The 17,443-nt window shown below is 43.9% G+C and overlaps 1 protein-coding gene across 3 annotated transcripts in view; it reads right to left on the bottom strand.

Moving 5' to 3' along the window:
* The window catches only part of PPP1R21 (protein phosphatase 1 regulatory subunit 21), a 79,301-nt gene extending 65,686 nt beyond the window's left edge, over window positions 1-13,615 (bottom strand). The window contains exon 1 of one of the 3 annotated variants that reach the window (XR_004644954.1): window positions 13,251-13,612. Coding sequence is in view for 2 of the 3 variants with exons in the window: in XM_034764336.1 (XP_034620227.1) it covers window positions 13,251-13,313 (63 nt within the window). In the remaining variant the exon portion in view is untranslated. Of the gene's footprint in view, window positions 1-13,250 lie in introns of all 3 variants that reach the window. The other 2 variants (XM_034764336.1, XM_034764335.1) reach the window with 2 other exon arrangements.
* Between the last annotated feature and the right edge of the window lie 3,828 nt (window positions 13,616-17,443).

The following is a 17,443-nucleotide window of genomic DNA, read 5'->3' as shown; positions in this document are numbered from 1 at the left end:
TTCAATGACCCCAACCTGTGGAAAATGGTGGCAGAATTTACAGTATTCTCCCTAGTCGCCTGCACTGATCCCCTTAAAAAAAAAAAAAAAAAAAAAACACTTAGACCCTTTGCCTCATCTTGAGTGCCCTTCCCCCTCCCTCAGGCCAAACTCACCATGTTTAGGATGTTCACTGAGCTGTGTGCTTGCCAAGGGACAGTGAGAAACTTATTCATATTTAAAAAGAGGTGCATCTTACTATAATGATTCAATGCTGTGCATGCATAACAATCATGCTTCTGTTTATTGTTTATTGTGCTTCCGAAGAAGTGGCCTTGAGGGGAACGCCCTACACATTGGCGGAGCACTTCCATCATATAAGGAAGCAAACAAGGAGGAGAAAGGAGGAGGTGTTCCAATCCCCAGAGACCAAAAAATAAGAACACAGAGCAGGGAGAGAGACTTTAAAAGAAAATTATAAAATAGACAGAACAGAATGGAAAGCCAGAATTGAATTTTAATGGGCAAGGAGCAGATGATAAAAGTGATAGAGGAGCAAACTGAGATGTTGAAGTTCCTAATCACGCAGCAGGCATAATACATTTGTGTTCGGCCCCCTGTGCAGAACTGCTTTCCATGTCCTCCCCAAACTCCTCCCACACGTTCCTTGAAACTTCTCAGCCCATCTCGGTATCCTGTTCACTCCACACCTTTGGACAGTTTCCAAAATGATGCACACAGCTATTAGAGCCTACACTGCCCTTTATTATTATCACCCTTCCCATCAAGCCTTTTGTGAGTGGTGTTAATTGGTATTTAATAAAAACACTCTGAAAGAAAACCCCAATCTTTGTCTCCTACACACAGTGGTTGCTGGTGGAATTAATACACAGTGAGAATATGATCATTTACTGACTACAAATCACGGCCAGGAATCATCAAAATTTTCATGCAAGGCAACAAGTTAACAAAGCATGGCAGAGTGCTGTACAGAACGAAACACTGCTAGTGCTCATTTGTCAAAATTGTGTCTCAAAGCCTCCCTGATTCAAATAGCTCCCCATTGTGCCTCTCTAATAGCCCTGGTATCTGGCTGCTCAAAATCAGCCTCCATGCTCCACTCCTGGGGAAACTTATCACCCTTAGCCTCTCAAATATTATGGCACGCACAACAGGCGACTATGACCATGGGAATATTTTCCTCATTTAGGTCTAACCTGCCATAAAGGCAAAACTAGCATGCTTTTAATCTGCCAAAGGCACATTCTATAGTCATCCTGCACCTGCTCAGCCTATTGTTGAAGCACTCTTTGCTTCTGTCCAGGTTTCCCGTATAAGGCTTCATGAGCCATGGGAGTAAGGGGTACACTAGGTCTCCCAGGATCACTATGGGCTTTTCAACACCCCCCCACCCTCATTAGAATCTTCTGCTCTGGAAAGAGAGTTACTGCTTGCAGCATTCTGTACAGGCCAGTGTTCCTGAAGATGTGTGCATCATGCATCTTTCCGGACCACCCTGCGTTGATATCAGTGAAACGCCCACTGTGATCCATAAGTGCCTGCACTACCAAAGAGAAGCAACCCTTTTTATTGATGTACTCTGTCGAAAGCTGGTCCAGGGCCAAAATTGAGAATTATGTGCCATCTATTGCCCTGCTGCAGTTAGGGACAGCAACTCACCAGTAGCAGTCTGGTGTTGCCAGCTTCCACACACCGATTGCCACATGCTTCTCTACCGAGAGGGCATCTCTCATTTTGGTGTCCTTGGGCTGCAGTGCTGGGGTGAGCACAGTTCCAGGAAAGTGGCTTTCTGCATCCAAAAGTTCTGCAGCCTCTACTCATCATCCCAGACCTGCATAACAATGGGATCCCACCACTCAGTGCTTGCTTCCCAAGCCCAAAAGAGACAGTACACAGTGTGCAGTTGCTCCATGAATGCCAAAAGTAATCTGGTGGCGTTTCTTCCCATGGCACACAGCAGGTCACGCACCTCTAATTCCTGTTGAGAGTGGGTGCTCATGATATACTTCATAACCAGCTGCGTTGCATTCATAACAGTGAAAACAACAGTAGAGAGCAGCACAGGATCCATCCTTTCTGACAGAGTGGTCAGGTACAGAGTAAACTGGGGCTGTTGAAAAATACCATGCAACACAGTTGGAAGCCCGTGGAATGATGGGACACAAAAAACTGCATCATGGGACGTTGAACCCACACCCATGATGCACTGCAATCCATTTTGCCTTCTCACAACTCCTAGGTGCAGAAGGTGGCGAGTAGCACAGTAGGATAGCTACCCACAGTGCACTGTTCTCACTGTTAATGCTAGAGCACCAACTGTGAACGCGCTCCGCCGACAGAAGAAGAGTTGTGTGAACATGCACAAACCATGTGATTATACCGGTTTTTGATCAGTGTAGCTTGCGTCAACAAAACTCTGTATATAGACAAGGTCCAAATAGTCTTTGGACCAGAGACTTGAACTTGGGTCTCCCACATCCTAAGTGAGTGGCCTAACTACTACACTAAAATGACTATGAATTGCCACTATGAATGACAATGAATAGTCACTAGGCCTGGTAAGGTTATAAAGGAGGGCACCTCCTTCTCCTACTGTCATTTTGTGAATGGCATTTAAGTCTCAAAGAAAAAAAAAAAAAAAAGGCCAAAACTATTCAGCAAATGTGTCAAATTTCCAAATAGTTTCTGTTGACCCAATACTGCATGTTTTTGCAAATAAACTATTAATCCAAAAAACAAAAAAACTTTCACCCTACTCTAGTCATAACCACTCCAGTGTAGCGGGAATGTTCTGTTCCCCTCCTTTTTTGACATTCAACTCAGCTTCTTTCACAAAACAAACTAGAACCTAAAAAATTGAGGATCAAAGTAGCAAAATTCTCTACAATATCTCCCTGAGCATTTTTTAAATTTCTAAGATACAATAGGACAGCAGTAGAAGGTGATAAAACTAAAATCCCTCTGCAAGGGGTACAATTCTGAAGCTAAATTCAGCTTGCAGCACTTCTGGAATAGAGCTTCATAAGGAAATAGGCCGGAGCTGCCAAGGAGAGGCGCCCCTCCCCCGAGCTGCTGCCGTGAGAGAGGGATGGGGGGAGTCCTCTCTCCCCACCCCAGCCCCAGAACAGCCTACACCTCAAATCCCTCATCCCTGGCCCCACCCCATAGCCTGCACCCCAACCCTCTGACCCCCCTGCACCCCGAATCCCTCATTCGCAGCCCCACCCCAGAACCTTCACCCCTAGCCAGAGCCCTCACCTCCTGCACCCAACCCTCTGCCCTAGCCCCCTCCCATACCCCAAACTCCTCATCCCCACCCCTGCCACACATCACCTCAATATTAGTGCACATAACAAAACTCATTCTGCATGAGGACATAAAAAATTAGAGGGAACATTGTCTCTGACTGGTTTAGACTCTTTGCAGCTCATGGTTGCTGACAGCAGCCACTAAAGCTGTGTAATTTCAGGAGGACAGTAGCAACAGAATCAGGGACAAACCGACAAACCTGGTCAGAATATGTTGCCAAATGCTTCTATTGCTAAGAAGCACAATATCTGAGCACTGCCTCTTCCTATATAGATGTTACCAGAACCTGCATGTGATCTGCAGCATTCACTTTCCACCGATTGTCCTTTCTTAAACTAAATGGACACTCAGTGTTGTTAACCCAATATGGGATTTTTCATCTAACTGGAGAATCTGCATGCACTTAGAAAAAGAGTACCATACCCCTCCCCCCCCAGGAGGTCTAAAAGAGCTTACTAGAGTTCCCTCAGGTTAGCAGCAGTGAGAAGGTGAAAAGAGGTAACAGGGAGTAGCCACTTGGGCAGCTGTAAGGCAGAAGAAAACACTAAGGGCACCCTATATCCACCTTGGAGTAGGGGTGGGATCAAGTAAAGTTACCTCCAAAGTACTGCGAAAAGGTGGGGCAGAACAAACACTAGTGGTGAATGCCCACCACTGCCAGCCTGAGCAGAAAGAAAGCAAACCCTCAGTCCATCCAACCAGGGGTAAGTATGGGGGGTAGGAATTGAAGACAAGCACACCCCCATCAAATAAATACCTATGACAGATGAATTGGTGGGGAACGGAGAAGCAGGGAGTGCTACAACCAGTTTCATTGCCATTGATAACCAGCAGCCTGGGCTTTGCTCTACCATTCCCTTCTGCTGCAGGCAAGTCTCCCTAGCTTCTCTCTCCAGAAAGCAGGTCAGCCCTTTGAGAAATTGAGAGAAAACAGAGACAGTGTCTTCCCAGCCCTCTCAAGCTTTTCCTCTCCTTCAAGGAAGGCAAACTCATAGATGCTAAACGAGAAACATCCATATCACAGCAATAAATTTTTCAATCCCTGACTGCAGTGTTACTTTCCCTCATGCTCCAAGGCATCAGGAAGGGCCAGGAAGATGAGTGCGCCAGTGATGGAGCACAAGCCGCAGTATCAATATTAGAAAATGTGACAATCTAATATGGAGCTCTCGCATAGCACTTTCAGATCAGCACTTTACAACAGCAATGGTGTAGTGTGAGAAATGGCTATCTTTAGGAATTTGCTACTTAGGGTGCACTGAGTATGCTCAGTAACATCTGCTGAAGCCACTGGCCCTTCACCCTACTCTTACTTGGCATAGGATTCTGCAGACTGCTTTTTAAAGGAGTTAAAAAAGGGGCAAAGGGGGCAAATCGGAGGAGAGGGGTAGCCAGGATCTGAGCAGGGGGTGGAAATTGACTGGTTGGGGGGGGGGGGGTCAAGCAGCTGCAGGCAGGGTTAGGAGAGGGGCTGAAGGGCAAAATCAGGGATGAGGGGAGAGGAGCCAGGGTTAAGCACAGGGGTGAGGCGCTACCAGAGGGCAAAACCATGGCACAGGCGGTAACAGTTACCCTGGTGGACTGAGACATCAGTGTTTGCAAAAAAAAAAAAATAGGGCGAGGGGGGAAGGGGCGCAGAGGGACTTTTTTATTTCCCCACCCACAGACAGGACCTCTTAGAACCCAGCCCTGGGAAGCCCATGCTTACAGGCACAGGCATCCCAATGGCTTTTCTTAAAGGCACAGGCAATGCCTAGTCACTGCAGCTGCTCCCTGCCTAATGTAACCTACTGAAGTGCTGCAGGAGACTCAATTCAGTGAAACATTTTACATATACCCCCTCAGAAACAAAGAATCCCTTATCAGCGTATCTGATTGCATAAAGTATCATAGCAGTTCACAAATTTGTCTTATCTGCTGCTGGGATTCCCTGAATTACTCTTAGCACTTCATCATTTAGCTTTGTTACTGTGCAGATGCATGTCATTGGGCTATTCAATTTATATTTTAACAATAAATACTTATTGAAAATATGTGTAAGTACTTGCTAGTAGTTTTAGCAATGACATCTGTGTTTCTATTATTGTACTTGCTATGTTTTTTACTGTGATTTCAAATTTTGAATTTTTAAGTCTAACTTTTTCTTCTTATTTTTAGAGATGTTTATTCTGTTGGATCATCTGACTTCCAGTCTGACTGAATTTCTGGCCTGGTCTCAAAACTTTGTTTTCATTTAATCCACCAATGAGGATTTCCTTTCGTAACTGTTATTTTGCCTTTCAATCCAGCCGTTAGCATTTTTCCACATGCCATTGCTTGTGTGTAGAACTTGATTCTCAAATATTCAATAAAGGCAGTATACTATCTCATGTAACATCTTTCTCAAAGGCAAAAATCTATTGTAATTTTTGCTATACATTAGAACTGCCGTAGAGGATCAGACCAATAGTCTGTCTAGTTCAGTATCCTCTCTTCTGACAGCAGCCAGTGCCAGGTGCTTCAGAGGGAATGAACAGAACAGGTACTCACTGAGTGAACTATCCCATTGTCCACTCCCAGCACCTGGCAGTCAGATGTTTAGTGACACCCAGAGCATGGGGATGCATCCCTGATTATCTCAGCTAAGGAACTGATCTAATTCTTTGTTGAACCCATTTATAATTTTGGCCTTCAAAACATAATGAATACACATCTACAACCCCAAGATAGCTTGACAACCACAAGAATTCTAAAAACATGAATTACATACTCTGACATCAAAATTTTTTAATAAATACATGATATTTTGTTCTTATGTGCCTCTTTGTTCCTGAGCTTTTAGAGTGCAATAAGGCCAGTTCCACAAAAGCTGGAGCCTAAACACCTGAATGAATCTTGGTCTACCCTCATACTTAGGAAATTCCTGTTATCTGTCCCAAACATTTCATATATCTAAGGCCATATCTACACTACAAGGGTATCAAGTATCAGAGGGGTAGCCGTGTTAGTCTGGATCTGTAAAAAGCAACAGAGAGTCCTGTGGCAACTTTAAGAATAACAAACTAAGATATCCTTGAGCTATAATGTATCTCATGATGGAATAGGGATTGTAAATTCTAATTCTATAGTATGAGACAATATATTCATGCAATGTTTAAGAAAAGTTTTGTAAATGAGTTCTAATAGTTCATGGATTAGGGACCCAATTTTATGGGATTCTAGGGGCTTCTGTATAGATTATTTAGGTTAATCTTTCTATCTACCCAATGGGACTCAGTGCTCAGTCTAGAAGATACCATCAGAGATGCTTAGTTTTGCAGTTCTCAAACTGTGGATTTGTGTCTCCAGAGATAATATGCTTGTTAACAGCAACAATGTTTTAAAATAACTAATAAATAGAGGTGAGAAATAACAGACCTCAACCCTATTGACTCTGTGTACACAAATTTGCAGAGGGACAATCCCTTACCTCTCTCTAAAAGGGCAAAGATTCAAAAAGTTCAATAAATAGAAGATTGTTGGGGGCGGAATAGATCTGGACAAGGAGAAGAAGTCTGGAGATAAACGTGAAAAGGTAGGGACAGGGAGTAGAAACAGAAGTGAAACTGTTTGAGCAGCATACTCTGAGTGTAGCCTTCATTGATTTGAGATCTACCATACCATTCTCTCACTAGAAGAGAAAACCTGTAATGGCCGCAGGCCATAAAAGAGACCCAGTTTGGGAATAAGAACCATTCAAGAAATATATGTTTGCTGATGTTGTTTTAAAGAAAGGCACACCAGTGAACTGGTGGAAGTGACTCAAGCACTTGGATTCAGAGACTGTTGAAGTGATAATATCACTTAACAGCAATAACTTCTTCTGCTGGTGTAGAAAAAATATTTTCAACTTTGGACTAATTCATTCCAAATTGATAAATCGTTTGGGACCTGAAAAAGCAGGAAAGCTTGTTTTTCTTTTCCAGATTATGAACAAACAGAAAAATGAAGGTAAAGACAACTGAGTTAGCTGCAAAAGCCAATATGTTTCTCATGTTGACCTGATTGACAGTCACTTTAATTTTTGTTTTGGTTTTTTTTTTTTTTTTAAATATTTCATTTAACTCTTAAAAACAATTTTAACAAAAACAAACCTAATTTTAAAAAACTTGAATGTTTAACTAAATTCAAAAATTCATATGCTTGTTTTGTTAAAATATTATGTTTGCTGTTGAAGAAAAAAAATCCAGAACATTATTGTTTTAGTTAAATAAAATAATTTAAATATCTGTCTGGCGATGTTCTCCTCCTAATACAGCATGGCAAGAAAATCCTCCAAATGTTAATGATTAACCTGTTGAATCGGAGATATTTATGAAGTCACTGGGAGGTGAACTATCTACTTCATTTACCAAAGGTAAATGAAATGACCAAACAATCATTCATTTCCTGATATAGCTGTAAAACTAATCTGAAAAGTTATCAACATAACTCACTTTAAAAATGTATAGTGTGTACCGTCTAAAAATGAAACCTACATCTATCTCTGAGTTGCGAAGAATATGTACTAAGGTTAATACAACCAACAAGAATTCACTTTTATGTAGTAAAATCCATGATTAAATCGAGTCTTCCTTTAAATCATGATTTAAATCAAATCCACCATGCTGCTTAAAAAAAAAATTTTTTTTTTAAATCACCTTGCAGTAATAAGAGTGATTGAGCTGTTGAGAAGTGACAATGCTATCAAGACAAAACAAGTTAAGTTTTAACAGTGAGGGAAAACGCTCAAGAAAATGTCTCAAAAATTAAATCAGAGAGCAATAAGGTGATGTGAGCACCACAGTTCTGGGTGTAATTTTTGTGGTGGTACCTTGTTGCTTGATATATGTAACAGTGACAAAAGTGGAAGTCTGTATAAAGCACAATGGTAGATTTTCTGCCTATGAGTTTGTTTTCAAAAGGAATTCATAAGTATTTAAAATACTATTTATAATGCTTTGCACTACTCAATGTTGTGTGCGCATTCAATGGCTCTTTACTAGTAGACCGTATGACTTTCTATGCAGTGTAAAGGGACTAATAAAGATGTATTTTTAAATGCTTAGACTTTCATTAAGGGTTTTTCATGTTATAGCCCTAAAATTCAACTTGTAAAATGTTTTTTAAACAGTCCTGTAAAGATAGAAATGTGGGCTTGGTTCTCTCTACTCCCAAAATTTGTTTGGTATCGAGTGTTATCTAATAGGTACTGTGAGGATGTTGCCTAAGCATTTGTCATACAGCTAAAGTGTCATTTATTATTTCTTGAGCGCTGGGGCACCAGGAGCACTGGGGAATGAGGGCTTCCCTCACTAGTACAGAATAGGTGTAGCAGAATACAATGTAGGGGACAATTTCCTGGTGCTAGGGGACAATTTCCTAGTGCAAGTGCTGGAGGAACCAACTAGGGGCAGAGCTCTTCTAGACCTGCTGCTCACAAACTGTGAAGAATTAGTAGGGGAAGCAAAAGTGGATGGGAACCTGGGAGGCACTGACCATGAGATGGTCGAGTTCAGGATCCTGACACAAGGAAGAAAGGAGAGCAGCAGAATATGGACCCTGGACTTCAGAAAAGCAGACTTTGACTCCCTCAGGAAACTGATGGAAAGGATCCCCTGGGAGAATAACATGAGGGGGAAAGGAGTCCAGGAGAGCTGGCTGTATTGTAAAGAATCCTTATTGAGGTTGCAGGAAAAAAACATCCCGATGTGTAGAAAGAACAGTAAATATGGCAGGCGAGCAGCCTGGCTTAACAGTGAAATCCTTGCTGATCTTAGACGCAAAAAGAAGCTTACAAGAAGTGGAAGATTGGACAAATGACCAAGGTGGAGTATAAAAATATTGCTAAGGCATGCAAGAGTGAAATCAGGAAGGCCAAATCACACTTGGAGTTGCAGCTACCAAGAGATGTTAAGAGTAACAAGAAGGGTTTCTTCAGGTATGTTAGCAACAAGAAGAAAATCAAGGAAAGTGTGGGCCCCTTACTGAATGAGGGAGGCAACCTAGTGACCGAGGATGTGGAAAAAGCTAATGTACTCAAAGCTTTTTTTGCCTCTGTCTTCACGAACAAGGTCAGCTCCCAGACTGCTACACTGGCCAGCACAATATGGGGAGAAGGTGACCAGCCCTCTGTGGAGAAAGAAGTGGTTCGGGACTATTTAGAAAAACTGGATGTGCACAAGTCCATGAGGCCAGATGCGCTGCATCCGAGGATGCTAAAGGAGTTGGTGGATGTGATTGCAGAACCATTGGCCATTATCTTTGAAAACTCATGGTGATCGGAGGAGGTCCCGGATGACTGGAAAAAGGCTAATGTAGTCCCATCTTTAAAAAAGGGAAGGAGGAGGATCTGGGGAACTACAGGCCAGTCAGCCTCACCTCAGTCCCTGGAAAAATCATGGAGCAGGTCCTCAAGGAATCAATTCTGAAGCACTTAAAGGAGAGGAAAGTGATCAGGAACCATCAGCATGGATTCACCAAGGGCAAGTCATGCCTGACTAACCTAATTGCCTTCTATGAGGAGATAACTGGGTCTGTGGATGAGGGGAAAGCAGTGGATGTGTTATTCCTTGACTTTAGCAAGCTTTTGATACAGTCTCCCACAGTATTCTTGCCAGCAAGTTAAAGAAGTATGGGCTGGATGAACAGATTATAAATTGGATAGAAAGCTGGTTAGATTGTCGGGTTCAACGGGTAGTGATCAACAGCTCCATGTCTAGTTGGCAGCCAGTTTCAAGCGGAGTGCCCCAAGGGTCGGTCCTGGGGCCGGTTTTGTTCAGTATCTTCATTAATGATCTGGAAGATGGTGTGAACTGCACTCTCAGCAAGTTTGCAGATAACACTAAACTGGGAGGAGTGGTAGATACGCTGGAGGGTAAGGATAGGATACAGAGGGACCTAGACAAATTAGAGGATTGGGTCAAAAGAAACCTGATGAGGTTCAACAAGGACAAGTGCAGAGTCCTGTACTTAGGACGGAAGAATCCCAAGCACTGTTACAGACTAGGGACCAAATGGCTAGGAAGCAGTTCTGCAGAAAAGGACCTAGGGGTTACAGTGGACGAGAAGCTGGATATGAGTCGACAGTGTGCCCTTGTTGCCAAGAAGTCTAATGGCATTTTGGGCTGTATAAGTAGAGACATTGCCAGCAGAACGAGGGACGTGATCATTCCCCTCTATTCGATATTGGTGAGGTCTCATCTGGAGTATTGTGTCCTGTTTTGGGACCCACAAGAAGTATGTGGAAAAATTGGAAAGAGTCCAGCGGAGGGCAACAAAAATGATTAGGAGGCTGGAGCACATGACTTCTGAGGAGAGGCTGAGGGAACTGGGATTGTTTAGTCTGCAGAAGAGAAGAATAAGGGGGGATTTGATAGCTGCTTTCAACTACCTGAAAGGGGGTTCCAAAGAGGATGGATCTAGACTGTTCTCAATGGTACCTAATGACAGAACAAGGAGTAATGGTCTCAAGTTGCAGTGGGGGAGGTTTAGGTTGGATATTAGGAAAAACTTTTTCACTAGGAGGGTGGTGAAGCACTGGAATGGGTTACCTAGGGAGGTGATGGAGTCTCCTTCCTTGGAGGTTTTTAAGTTCAGGCTTGACAAAGCCCTGGCTGGGATGATTTAGTTGGGAATTGGTCCTGCTTTGAGCAGGGGGTTGGACTAGATGACCTCCTGAGGTCCCTTCCAACCCTGATATTCTATGTTTCTATGAATACACTCCTGTGACATTCCCCTCTGGTGTTATCTAGACCAGTGATCTGCTAGACCTCTCCAACCCTTGGCTCTGGGAGCCAGCCTTACCGTGCTCTGCTGAGAGAACCCCCACTCCTGAGCTGTTCACGCACAGCCTCTGGCATGTAAGCTGCTCCCAGCTACTTGCAAGCAAATGACTGTAGCCAATATCTCCGGTCCCAGACACAACCCTGGGAACCTCCGTCTTGCAGTGCCCAGTTATGCCTGCTGGACGCTGTAAGCTTATATAAGTTTGTCAATTTAACAAAGACATTGATATGTACCAGGCTTGTTCTCCCAAGGGGCATCTCTGACACACACAAACCAAATGCACTGCTTCACGTAGAATAAACAAACAGATTTATTAACTATAAAGATAGATTTATGTGATTATAAGTCAAAGCATAACAAGTCAGATTTGGTCAAATGAAATAAAAGCGAAACGCATTCTAAGCTGATCTTAAAACTTTCAATGTCCTTAAAAACATAGAGGCTTTTTAGTCAGGCTCTCCCCTTTGATCAGCATTTCAGTCCCTTGGTGGTGGTGGTGTCTGTAGATGTAGGTGGGAGAGAAAGAGAGAGAGAGCATGGCAAAATGTCTCTCCCTTTTATCTTGTCCTTTCTTTCCTCTTGGCTTTGCCCCCCTGCCCTCAGAGTCAGGTGAGCATTACCTCATCATAGTCCTGAACTGCCCAAAGGAAAGGGGTGACTCCTTCGAGGGCCTAACAGATTCTTTTGTTGCTGCCTAAGCCAGTGTCCATTGCTCCTGTGAGGCTGTGCTGGGCTTGTCCCATCCATGCCCTGACAAGGTGTGAACTGCCTCCCTGTTCTTGGAGAGTTTTTGCATGGGCTTGCTTTAAGCCATGAGGATACATTTTCAGCCTCACAACTATATACATGAAATTATAACTTATAATATTACTATAACAATCACTGTAACAACCATGCTCAGTGCATCATGAGCCTTCCGAAGACATCCAACATGATAAACTTTGCACTGGATACCATACAATCATTTTATAAAGATGAAAATGGGGGTGTAGGGTGTCCACCTGAGGTACAGAGCATCACAACTCCACACAGTTCATGGCTCCTCTGAGGTGCTCAGTATAGCTGGCAGTGCCTTCTGCCCCCCCACCCATTTGCCATCAGGATATTTAGGCAGCAACAACAGTATGGCTTCGACATACATGGGAGTGTGTGGGGAAGGGAAAGGACTTCTTGTCCCTCTTCTCATCTCCACCACCAGTAATGCCTCTGTGTGATGGCAGCCATATTTTGACCCTATAATAAATAGATAGGAACTGCTTCTGCCAGGAAAAATTTCAGGTGAGTATAGATGGCCCTCAGTAAGGGAAACAGGAAATCCAAAATACTTCTCTCTCCTTTCTACCCAGTCCCCAGAGACTAAATATACCAGAATGGAGACAAACCCATCTGGCTCATCTTTACACTACAAACTCTATTATCTCATTTGAACAAGCCCTTTCATCTCCAACGAGATATTACCCTAGGAGCTTCCTGGAATCTACACTCCATTTGATCAGAAACCTCTCTCAGTCAAGGCAACAAGACAAGTGCATTGCTGCCTGTACCTGCCTGCTGAGTTGATTAAGTGTAATGGTCAGCGATCACACCAGCATAGACGTATAATTGACACAAGGAAATTAAGAGTTTAAATTCTCCACCACATGTCCCACATCCCACTAAAATGAATAGAACCCACAGGTCACTTGGGCACAAGTATCAATGTCCAAATGCTACATTATCAGCACAGTAAATGAAGCTGCAAAATAAATGATGTTTAAATGACCTCACTATTTTTTACAATCCTCTATTAAGCGGTAATTGATATGTACACCAGGCAGGGTCATTTGGAAGCCAAAGATTTTATACTTCCATCCCACTCTACTGTCAAGGTTTAGCAAATTAGGATAAGTCAGCAAATAAGAATCACCTTAGGTATCAGTAACTGCTAATGGTAACAATTAGCAGCTACTAGTAGAAAATTACATCAGATAGCAGGGTGTTTTTTTGTTTGTTTGTTTTTACACAATCCCTTACATACGAATAACTGCGACAGGTAGCAAATTCCTACAGGTAACAGTTTCTCGCAGTACGGTCCCAGGATCGGGATCGGTGCTAGTAACTGGAAAGTATCGCGATAGAGGAAGAGTATCGGCATCATGGCGTCTCAGGCCCGGTACCTTCGAATACTCCTGAGCCAGTTTCTGGTACTTCCCCTGCAGCTCCGCGCTAGCCGCCGCCATCGCCCCACGGCTCCTCGGTAGCTACCGCTGTCCACGTCGGAGAACCCACTGCCCAGGGCCGCCGCCGCGGCTCAATCCAACCACGCCCCGTCCCTACCGACACACTTCCGGACGTGAGAACGCGCTAACGTCAACGCAGAATCTCATGCTAGGCTATGGGGTGGGTTGATTTCACTCTTCGGCACCATCATCTTGACGCAAAATCCAAGATGGCCGATCGAAGACGGGTCACAAGCTACCCTCTCCACCCGCACCTTGGGCGCAACAGACGTGAAAAGCCGGAGTACGGTCACGTGACACGGAAAAGCGCGAGCGAGCTGTTGTTACCATGGCAACAGCCTCACAAGCGCTCCAGGAGCGGCCCTGCGTAACGCGCAACGGGGCTACGGAGCCCGGCCAAGGCCAATAAAGTACGGAGTTGCGGGACCCCAGAGCTCTAGGGGCGCGCATTCCCTCCCAACGTTGAGCTGAAGCGAGCCTGCGAGCATGACTTGAGAGGGTTGGGGGGAATTCTCACTGGTATCTAGACGACCCGTTCCCATTGATAAAACCGGAGAGGGGCGGGTGCTGGGTGTAGTCGAGCCCCGCCGCCCCCAACCCTTAATGAACGGGCCTGTAGGCAGCGCCTCAGGTGCGTGTGCACAGTCCCCGTGACCTGGGCAGCAGCATTGTCTCAGCCACCGCAGGGAGGGGGGCAGTTGTACCAGGGCACCAAGTTCAGAAGACCCCAGGTTTGTCACATGGTGAAATTGGAGGCGTGGGACCTGCTAGCTAGACACTACTTTAAAACGTCCAAAATCAGGGTGGGTAGGCGAGGCTCATTCTCTTACCTGGCATACCGCCACGGTTGGAGCCAAGGGCTCTTGGCTGTCCCCAGGTGGTCAGGGAGCATTAAAAGCTGGCTATGCTTCTGGCCTGCAGAGAGCCAGCCTTGCCTTATCTCATCTATACGTGGGGAGAAAGAAGAAAACCTTTTTGACAGGCAGGGTCTTTGAAAAATCAAGCATTTGTTTAAACGATCCTCAGGGATTAGATATGAAAATAAGTCTCAGGTGAGAAGAATCAGTGGGGAGGGTGCATCACAGCCATAACAAATTCGGTTATGATATGGGTGCAGAAATAAGGGAATTTAACCCATGGATATTGTCACCATGTGTGAAATAAATATATATTTATAGGGAACACATCACACCATCATTTGGAAAATATTTTATATGAACAAATTAGATGGGTATTTTTAACACCAAATATGTATGTTTAATTACAAAGAGCTGTGTCTGACGGGTTCGGTCACAGAGCCCCCCTTGGGACTGTCTGTGCTGTGGTGTGCTGAAACTACCTTGAAGCCCATTTTCCCTGTCAGCTTGGGACTCCAGAACCCTGTCTTGCTGACTCCTTCTTAGTCTAGGCCCAATCCTTTCCCTGGTACAGTTCTTGTTAGTTCCAGCTCAGCGAGTAACTAGGGGATTTCTCATGACTGCTGCCCTCTTTGTTCCATTCCACCCCCTTTTATAGCTTTTGCACAAGGCAGGACTTCTTTGTTTCTCTCCGGGTTCCCACCCTTCCTTCTAAATCAGGGGTTCTCAAAGTGGTGGGTGGGACCCCTCAGGGGGTCGTGAGGTTATTACATGGGGGGTCCACCCCAAACCCCGCTTTGCCTCCAGCATTTAAAATGGTGTTAAATATATTAAAAAGTGTTTTTAATTTATAAGGGGGGGGTCACACTCAGAGGCTTGCTATGTGAAAGGGGTCAGCAGTAAAAAAGTTTGAGAGCCAGTGTTCTAAATGGAAAAGAACCAGGTTTAAGATGTCAAGTATCAGGGGGTAGCCGTGTTAGTCTGTATCTACAAAAACAACAAAGAGTCTGGTGGCACCTTAAAGACTAACAGATTTATTTGGGCATAAGCTTTCGTGAGTAAAAACCTCACTTCTTCGGATGCATCCGAAGAAGTGAGGTTTTTACTCATGAAAGCTTATGCCCAAATAAATCTGTTAGTCTTTAAGGTGCCACCAGACTCTTTGTTGTTTTTGTAGATACAGACTAACACGGCTACCCCCTGATACTTGACAACATGCAAGGCACTAAATTTAGCCGTATGGAGTGGAAATCCATCAACCTCAACAAAAAACTTGCACAGATACAGGTTTAAGATGGATTCCAGTATCAGGTGACATAGTCACATATCACTGTAAGACCTTATTCTTCATTACCCACAGGCTGGCCCCCACGTCCATAAGAAGGCTTGCAGGTAAATAAACCATCTACAGCTAATTGTCCTAGTAAATGGGTGCCAGCAAGATTCTAAACCCCCAGTAATTGCCCACACTTTGCATAATTACAATAGGACCACAGAGTTAACTTTTTATTTCTAGTTTTAGATACACCTCTACCCCATTATAATGCGGTCCGATATAACGCGAATTTGGATATAACGCAGTAAAGCAGTGCTCCGGGGGATGGGGCTGCTTTACCGCGTTATATCCGAATTTGTGTTACCGCAAGCGGTTCATCTGCGCCTGCCCGTTACTTGCTGCGGCCCTTCCCGCCCCGCCCCCCTCCGCCCCAGCTCACCTCCGCTCTGCCTCCTCCCATGCGTGCACCACAGCTGTGCTTCTCCTCCCTCCCAGACTTGCTGCGCCAATCAGCAGTTTGAGATAGGGGAGAAGCAGAGCTGCGGCGCACTCGTGGAAGGCGGCGGAGTGGAGGTGAACAGGGGCGGGGAGGGCCGCAGCAAGTAACTGGTGGGCGTAGAGGAACCACTCCCCACTCCAGGTCATCTCCACCTCCTCCCCTGAGTGCGCCACCGCCGTTCCACTTCTCCCCCCACCCCATCCAGGCTTGCCGGGCCAAACAGCTGATTGGCGTGGCAAGCCTGGAAGGGAGGGAGAAGCGGAGCAGCGGTGGCATGCTCAGGGAGGAGGCAGAGGTGAGCTGGGGCGGGGAGCGGTTCCTCTCCCTACCCAGTTATAGCACGGTCTCACCTATAACACGGTGAGATTTTTTGGCTCCTGAGCACCACGTTATATCGGGGTAGAGGTGTACAAGAATTATACATACATACAAATAGGATGAACACACTCAGTAAATTATAAGCTTTGTAATGATACCTTATAAGAGACCTTTTGCATAAAGCATATTCCAGTTACATTATATTCACATTCCAAGCATATTTTCATAAAGCATATGGAGTGCAACGTCACACTGTGTATTCCATTAAGTCTCATTGGAATTTTTGCATCAATAAAATTAATTTATTATGTAAAACCTTAGTCAAAGTCTACAGCAAGGCATAAAAATGAAAAAACTCTAATTTAAACATGCATTTTGTCCTATAAATTGTACAATCTGCTTTTAGCATTAACACACTAGAGGGAGCCTTTTACCTACGTCTGGCAATTTGATTTTCAGAACAGGAGGAGAAAATATACAAGCACTTTACTAGGTGATTGGTTCAACCTGTTGGTAGCAACAGTAGCTATTTACAAAGATCGTGGGTGAGCTCATTTTACTACACTCAGGTCTCTAGATTTGAGACAAAGTAGATAATGCAAGTTAATAATTATGGAAAACTACTTTCTCATTGAGGTGGTTGTGCTTTCACAAAGCTTAGATTTAGGTTTCGGCACTGCTTTCCCTGAGCAACCTGCTAGCCTATGATGTCAGTTGCATATATGTGGAAGTTTTCCTATAATATAATTAATAATAATAATTAGGGCTGTCAATTAACTCAAAAATATTAATTGTGATTAATCACAGTTTTAATCGCACTGTTAAACAATAGAATACCAATTGAAATTTATTAAATATTTTTGGATATTTTTCTACATTTTCAAATATATTGATTTCAATTACTAACACAGAATATAAAGTGTACAGTGCTCATTTTATATTATCATTATTATTACAAATAGTTGCACTGTAAAAATGATTAAAAAAGAAATAGTATTTTTCAGTTCAGCTCATACATGTACTGTAGTGCAATCTCTATCGTGAAAGTGCAATTTACACATGTAGATTTTTTTTGCTACATAACTGTACTCAAAAACAAAACAATGTAAAACTTTAGAGCCTACCAGTCCACTCAGTCCTACTTCTTGTTCAGCGAATCACTAAGACAAACAAGTTTGTT

This window comes from Trachemys scripta, chromosome 3 (genome assembly GCF_013100865.1).
Source record: "Trachemys scripta elegans isolate TJP31775 chromosome 3, CAS_Tse_1.0, whole genome shotgun sequence".
NCBI classification, from domain to species: Eukaryota; Metazoa; Chordata; order Testudines; family Emydidae; genus Trachemys; species Trachemys scripta.
The sequence above is the reverse complement of the archived record's forward strand: the minus strand, read 5'-3'. Positions and strand labels throughout refer to the sequence as shown.